The 8,328-nt window shown below is 31.7% G+C and overlaps 1 protein-coding gene across 1 annotated transcript; it reads left to right on the top strand.

Moving 5' to 3' along the window:
* Positions 1-502: 502 nt before the first annotated feature.
* Positions 503-3,160, top strand: LOC110778633 (UDP-glucuronate 4-epimerase 6). The gene is made up of 2 exons (XM_021983185.2): positions 503-1,310; positions 2,066-3,160. Exons 1-2 carry the CDS (start codon positions 847-849, stop codon positions 2,955-2,957), a joined length of 1,356 nt encoding a protein of 451 aa, XP_021838877.2. The 5' UTR covers positions 503-846; the 3' UTR covers positions 2,958-3,160.
* The last annotated feature ends 5,168 nt before the right edge of the window (positions 3,161-8,328 follow it).

Here is an 8,328-nt window from a genome sequence, read left to right as displayed (position 1 = left end):
CTAGTAAACTTTTAATTAACGATATATATTTAAGGATGACAATGTTAACTCTATTGTCACTCCTAGTAATAAAGGTTCAACTTTCAAGAGAAAGTATGAAACAATTGGATTTTGTGATCATGCATGTCTCGATCAGCTCCTATATACTGTAAAAGTGATTTAAAATTGTGTTTAAGAGTTCTTCTTAAAACAAACTTCACCTACGAGATATTATATCGATCAAATATAAATTCAATATATTCATAGGTAAAATATAAATAATAAGTGAGTTTTTAGTGAACCTAAAGGGTGAAAACAAAAACCAAACATCATCATCAATGATATGGAATCAACAATTTAAGTAAGCTACATAACCTAAGAGTTAGTTATGTGTTACACTCCTACATTTACTCCCCAAATCAACAAACTACTTAAAATCAATTGACTTTCAATATTCTAATTAACATATTGTTATAATTTATATACCTCTCTTGACAATCAAATAAAAAAAAATTATAAAAAAAAAACTGATTTGTTTATAAACAAAAAAACTAAAATAAAATAAATAAAAGCATACACCATATTAGTGAACTAGTGGTCTCCACCCAACCCCCTAATTTCTCTCTCCTCTCTTTTTATTTTATTTTTTTTAACGAAATTTTATTTTAAATTTTATTTAATAATTTTCTCTCACTTCCCTTCTCTCCTTTAAATCTCTCAACTCTTCCCCTCATTCATTCTTCAGGGCTCAATGATTCACCATTCCCTCATAAAATCCTGAGCCCTTTTTATTTTATACAAAATAATAAATAAAAATAAAAATTGAAAGAAATTAACAAATTTTGCAGCATTATTTACACTAAAACAATGGCGTTTTCATCACAAGACCTTAGCAAAGGCACAAAGCTAGAGAGGTACAATAGCTACTTACGGCGCGTGAACCACACTAAGCTATTAGCCGCCTCGTCGAAGCTGTTATTCCGCGTTACTCTCCTGGTGGCGCTCCTCCTCGTATTCTTCTTTACACTGAATTACCCTATTGGCGGTGGTAGTGGCGGCGATGGTGAGAATACGGCTATTCACGCCACCAGCAAGTTCTTCCAATCGGGTTTTTACGGGTCTGGCGCAGCTTGGGAGAAACAGGTGCGTCAGTCCTCCACCCCGCACCGCCCTAACGGATTCTCGGTGCTCGTTACTGGCGCCGCTGGTTTTGTCGGTTCTCATTGCGCCGTCGCCCTTAAAAAACGGGGCGACGGAGTACTTGGACTCGACAACTTTAACAGCTACTATGACCCGTCACTTAAACGGGCCAGGCAGAAGTTACTGTCAAGGTAAATATTCCATTTTTGACATTATTTTTTGCACTTTATTCTTATTTTCTTGTTAAAAAAAGAAAAATAGGATAATAATCTCATAACAGCATATAACAAGAATATTTGATTGATTCTTATTTGATCATATTGAATTTTTATTTTTACTTTTACCCTGCAATAATTCAATAATACACCACTTTTTATTCAAAAAAATAATTCAAAGGCCAATATGAAAAACAAAGATCTTAGAAAATTTCAACTCGTTAAAAAAAAAATGGAGACCCTAATGTTGTGGGGAACTTATGTCGAGTGTAAATTAGTTGCAATCAGTGAAAATCAGTAATCTATCTCATACTCCTTCCGCAATCATGTTCTAATTTCTATTTTTTTTTTTTTATGGTAATGCACATCTTTTATGGAGTATTTGCATATGTCTTAAATAAATATAGCATATAAAAATTTAATATTATTAAAGTATTTGTTGAGACGAATCAAACAAGAGCTCATATTATTATTATTATTATTATTATTATTATTATGCTGTAAATATTGTCAAAATTTTAAATTGGAACATAATTACCGAGTACTACTACAAAAACACTGTCAAATGTTTGGGAGGACTCCTAATGTGTCGGTTGCAACTTGCAAGTGTTGATACAAAGTGTTATTGGTTTAGGTCCAAATTCAACGCGTTATATTTGTTATAATTATATTATTTTGTTATTAATAATTTGTATTTCTAAATTTGTATTTTTGTTGATTATTGTATACAGAAACCAGATCTTTATAGTAGAAGCAGATCTAAATGACACCCCAATGTTGAACAAGTTGTTTGACATAGTCCCCTTCACCCATGTGCTCCACCTTGCGGCCCAAGCCGGGGTCCGTTACGCTATGAAGAACCCTCAATCGTACGTTCAATCGAACATTGCCGGTTATATCAACCTCTTAGAGGTGGCTAAAGCCGCGGTTCCGCAACCGGCTATAGTTTGGGCCTCGTCGAGTTCTGTTTATGGGCTTAATAAGGATAATCCGTTCTCGGAAACGGACCGGACTGATCAACCCGCTAGCCTTTATGCTGCCACTAAAAAGGCCGGGGAGGAGATAGCCCATACTTATAATCACATTTATGGGCTTTCCCTTACTGGGCTTAGGTTCTTTACTGTTTACGGGCCGTGGGGTAGGCCCGATATGGCTTACTTCTTTTTTACCAAGGACATTTTGCAAGGGAAGCCCATTAGCATTTACAAGACCCATGACGGGACCGAGGTGGCACGTGACTTCACGTACATCGATGATATCGTGAAGGGATGCCTCGGGGCTCTCGACACGGCGGAGAAGAGTACCGGGAGTGGCGGCAAGAAGCGTGGGCCGGCCCAATTGAGGGTTTACAACTTGGGAAACACTAGCCCTGTGGGAGTTGGAAGACTAGTGTCTATCTTGGAAGGATTGTTAAATGTGAAAGCTAAGAAACATGTGATCACAATGCCAAGGAATGGAGATGTGCCTTTCACCCATGCTAATGTTACCTTGGCCCGTAAAGATTTCTCGTACAAGCCCACCACGGATTTGGCTACCGGGCTAAGGAAGTTTGTCAAGTGGTATGTCGGGTACTATGGGGTCCAACCAAAATTAAAAAAGGAAACTCCCTCTGATACCGAATGATTAATGATTAAAAAATCATTATCGTTGTCGTCGTCATCATGGTTATACACTTCAATAGTTCACAATCAAGAACATGGGTACCTCTTATTTTTATTTTTTTTACCATTTAGATTTTTTATTCAATTGCTTGGGGGATGAATGATGTTGTACTATAGATATAGAAACTTTTAATTGTCCATATTATATAAGATAAATTATTATTACTTACTATTTTTATTATTATTTATAGGAAAAAGTTTGAGGACAGATAAGTGTAGATCATGGAGAGGTAATAATGGAATTTGGATCTTATTATGGAATGATCTACTTCAAAAGTGGAGTCGGTCATAAACCAAAAATTATCTTCTATTGTTCAAGTTCTTGTTCTTAATTACTATTCTTCTATTATTATACTGAGTACGGAATACTCCGTACTTCTTATCATTTCTTCGGCTCAATGTCCACGTTATTACGATCTTCCGAACTCTAAAAATGTATTGTGATTCTGATACATAAAATTCTACGTAAGTACGTACGAAGTATAATTAAAGCATACATATTATGTAAGTACGTACTCCCTCTGTCCCTTAATTCTCTCGTACCGTTTGACTTTTTGTACTATTCCCATAATTTACTTTAACTGTATTTTATTTTTATTATATAAAAATAAATATTAGTATATAATATATTATTAGCTTCATCTTAACATATATTTTCAAAATATTAATAGTTTTATAAGTTTTTATAATATGTAGTTAAAGATATTCATGGTGAAAGTTACGCATTGACAAAGGTATTCAGTTAAAACGGTGCGATATTAAGGGACGAATTTAGTATAATTTAAGCATATTACAGTTATAGATATGGTTTATACTTCGTATGTTGTTACCCCTAACTTTTTTTTCTTTTTAAATATTGGCCTTTCCAAAAGTGCCAATTGTTTTGGTAATGATTAATCGGTAAACGTAGTGGCAGCTTTTTGAGTGATGAGGAGAATAAATTGTTGATTGCCAATAAGTCAAAACAAGATTGTCTTATTAGATCACCGACACTAATTAAGTAGTTAAGGTAGAAACTAGAAAGTTAATTCGTATTTTTATTACTCTAAATATAATCTCATCAGATTCAATCTTCCTTCTTAGGGAATATTTGAAATTGGGGAGATGAATATTTTATTGTAGTTGAACTGATACATGTAATAATTTTAATTTTAAATAAGAGGTCAAGAAACTTAAGGTCACTATTAGAACTGTATATAGTATTTTTGTTGTTACGATATGTACTTAAAATTGAAATTTACTTTTGTATTATTAGGTGATTCGGATTATTTATCGAAATAAATTATGATCTTTAAATTATTGTGGAAAATCATGAAAGTATATAATAAATCTTGTTTAGACACTATTTAAAGGATGTTTAAAGCACAATAACATCAAAATGTATGTAGTTATTGTTCATAGAGAAACATTTTTTTCTTTGTCAATGGGCCTAGTGAACTTTAATAAAGTAAAATGAAGGGGACCAAACAGCACTATCAGGTAAGCTAAAGTTGTGACTTATCTTAAACTTAGATAGGAAAATAAGTTAGTTTTTGCTTTTTTATATTATAAAATAAGGTTAAAAAATATTATCATAAAACCCTCTTCTTGAGTATGACAACTAATTTATCGGACTATGAAGAAACGAGAGGAACAACGTGTTATTACTGGTGTGCATAAAAGAAATCACAAAGTGTACGTACTTGCTATCTAATTTGGTTCTCGGAAGATATGTCGTATTCTCCGATACTCACGACTTTTATAGAAGTGCCTTTATGTCGGTGGTGATTAATTGTCCTCTCATTTGAATGCATGGTTTGTATTATTGTACAGTTAATATTTGAAACTAGCTAGCAAAAGAATTTATGAAGTTCAATTTGAAGGGCAAATTGAGTGAGATTGTAAGAGTTGAGTCATTGAGTGGTCATGTAGTGACATTTAAGTCAAACTTCTTAAATTCGATACAGCTCATATTCTCATATAAATCTGGATAGCTTAAGAATATTACTTTTTAATGTGATTTTGTAGGGTTCCAGTGTGATAACACGATCATATGCTTCATTTATTTATTTTTATTTTTATAAAAAATAATATTACAAATAAATAATTACAAATTACAAATAAGGGATTAGAACATACTGTAACAACTTTGACAACTACAGCAATGTATAAAAGTTAATATATTACTGATAACGTATATATATTTAGACTAATCCAATAACAATTTACATAATAACATTCATTACTTGAATATTTATTTTGATAGTAAAAACATGTGAGAAATCTAAAATTTATTACACAAATGAAAAAATTCGGGTTTATTTTCCTCTTCGTTTTGGCAATTAAGAATTATATGCGTGCACTAACTTTTACTCTATACATGTTTGTGTTATCTTGTTCAACTCGTCTCCTATCATATCTTTTGATTTTACTTAATTGTCAGACCTGTTCAGTTATCTATTATATTAGTTGGACAGTAAGTGAATGGCGTTAAACGTGGTACACAAATTTACCAACTGTCAAAGGATCTTATATATACAAGAATTTATAGGGCTAGTTTAACCTTGTGAAAGTGCTTAGTAAATAACCACTAACTGATTGATACTAAATTTTAATTAGGTTGGAATGAACAAAATTTGTTATCTGATACAACCGGTTGTACAAAAATCGTCTGATTGGCTGTGGTTTTTAAATGAGAAAAAGAAAGGGACGAAAAGGTAGGGTGATGGGCAAATAGCGGTGCTGCGGTGGGATATTGCTTTATTGTCAAGCTTCATTGGAAAGGTTCATGTGTCTCCTAAACCCCATGTTCAATTCTTTGCACTTTCTAGTTTCTAATAACTCAATGTAACGCAAAAAGCTCAATGTGAAATTAATTAATTAATTAATTAACATAGATTATATTTTATTTCGACAGCTTGTCTTAGAGGGCAAGTCTAAGGTTGGATTAAAATTTACTGGCGAGTTGATCTGAGAGGGATATCGGTATGAATGTGTCTTTTATCTTACCTACCTAAATAAAACTTGATGGATACATAAAGGGTGTTTGATTGGAGTGATTTAGGCCGAAAAAAAGAGATTTGATTTCTCAAACCTGAAAGTGTTTGGTTTAGAGAGGAATGAAAGGAAGATTTAAGTTCCAAATAGCTAAATTCGAAAAGTTGCTTGTAACGTACGTAGTATGTGTTTTATGGAAGTGAGGTTTGTGAATGCAGTGAACCAGTGGTGATATCACTAATTCTCTCCTCAAAAGGTCTTGCGCGCACAAGGTGTACAATAAATTTATTGTACACCAAGATAACTTTAACTATTTTTTTTGTAACTTTAACTTAGTTTTGCTTAACTTTTATATTAGTAAAAAAAAATTGATAGATTAATATTTTAAAAGGTTAAATTATTAATTTTATACATTATTAGTGATTTTGAAGAAATAAGTTTTACTAAAATGAAAAAATTTATCACTTAAAAATAGATAACTTTTACATATATATGCTTAACTTTTAAGCATTTTGAGTTAACTTTTACTCCGGTGTACAATATTTATTGTACACCCATTGTAAATAAGAATTTGTGTTCTCTCCTAAGCTAACAAACTAACTAATATATACCATTATGCGAATTGTTCAACCCAAAATACAAATTTATCGAAGTATGTATATTTAAGAAAACTTCTGAATAATTCACGTAAATGATCAACCTAGGAGTGAAAGTTCGGTTTTCGGTTTGGATTAAGGCACAAACCGAACTAATTCGGTTTTCATTTTTTGAAACCGAATCCAAACCAAATAACCTTTTAATCCAAACCAAACCAAACCAGATTTTTAATTTTCAGTCCCATTCAAACCATAAAATCGAATTTTCATGGGCATTTCATTTGGGCCTATATTATACCTGATTTTAGCCAATATTTGGGCCCTTATTACACTTTTTAGCCGAGGTTCTGTTTATTTGGTTTTAGTTCAGTTTATTCGATTTCAAACATTGCAGTACAATCCAAACCATAAAACCAATTTTTAAAAAAATCTCATTTAAAACCGAACCGAATAGAAAAAAAACGTAACCGAATTTCTTATTCGGTTCGGTTCGATTTTCGGTTTTTTTCTACCAAACTTTCACCCCTAGATCAACCTTATATAATGTGACGGATTCAAACCCTAAACAAACGTGGTTAGTTTTCATTACCATTACAATAACCAGTATAGTAATTTCCTAATTTTTTAATATGTGTACAATTATTTAATTAACTTGTACTAAGAAGTAAGAACAAATACTTAATTCCTTGTTTGACTAGAATATAATTGCTTCGAAATTTTCAAACTCCAAATTGTAAGCCAAGAAAAAAAGAATCATAGTATAACATGGTCTGGTCAGGATCTGCATCAAACATCATGCAAGAATGCAACAAACTTTAATTAGAGTTTTGTAATTTATTTAATTTGATTTAATGGTCAACTGTTTATATTTATGACACTCTAATCTCTATGTATATATTCGATTTGTGCACATAAACATATTCCTCCTTTTTAACTTCATTTCTTTTCGGAGACGTCATTAGTTATTTCATTAAAAAATAGAAATGATTTGTGTCAATTGAATGGTATTTTTGTGATGTTAATGAGGGAATTTTAAGGTTGTTGGCAATAACAATTGCGTAACATACGTGAAAGACTCTTGTATTATTGTGTTATATCATAGAGTAAAATGTGTTCTCTCTCCTTTTCTAAACAATAATATTTGTCTCATGATAAAATATGAAATGTTATAATTAATTATTCAGAAACAATCGAAAAAAAAAAGTGTCACGAGTACTATGAACAAAGAGAGTAGCAAATTTCTCAATTTCGCCAAATTTTCCCTGTGGGGACAAGATTTGTCATCCATTATAATGAAATATCTTCAGCTAAGTCCTTGTTCTTTTGGGTTGAAATTTCTTGAAATTAAATTAAATTAATAACTGAAATGAAATTAAATTAAATTAATTAAACTAAAATTAAATTAAATTAAATTAACTGAAATATAAAAATAATGATAATAATAATATTTAATACTCCCTCCGCTCTGGAATACTCGCCCTAGTTTGACCAGTACAAAGTAAAAGCAATTTAATGGACTTATTATTTAATTAGATGGTAGTTGATAGTGGAGTATTTTTAATATAGTTAGTGGGGAAAAAAATGTCAAATTTTTGAGGGAAGGGGGTGGGGAGTATGCGACCACAAAATAAATTATGAGAGGGAGGTGGGGGTGAGGGAGAGAAATGATATAACATTGGTAAATGCAGGTCATTTATAGAAACAGAGCGAATATTAAAGGACGACTTTATAAGAAAAGCTGGGCAAATACTAAGGGACTGA

This window comes from Spinacia oleracea, chromosome 1 (genome assembly GCF_020520425.1).
Source record: "Spinacia oleracea cultivar Varoflay chromosome 1, BTI_SOV_V1, whole genome shotgun sequence".
Classification (NCBI taxonomy): Eukaryota; Viridiplantae; Streptophyta; class Magnoliopsida; order Caryophyllales; family Amaranthaceae; genus Spinacia; species Spinacia oleracea.
Note: the sequence above shows the minus strand (reverse complement) of the source record. Positions and strands in the feature narration are given on the sequence as shown.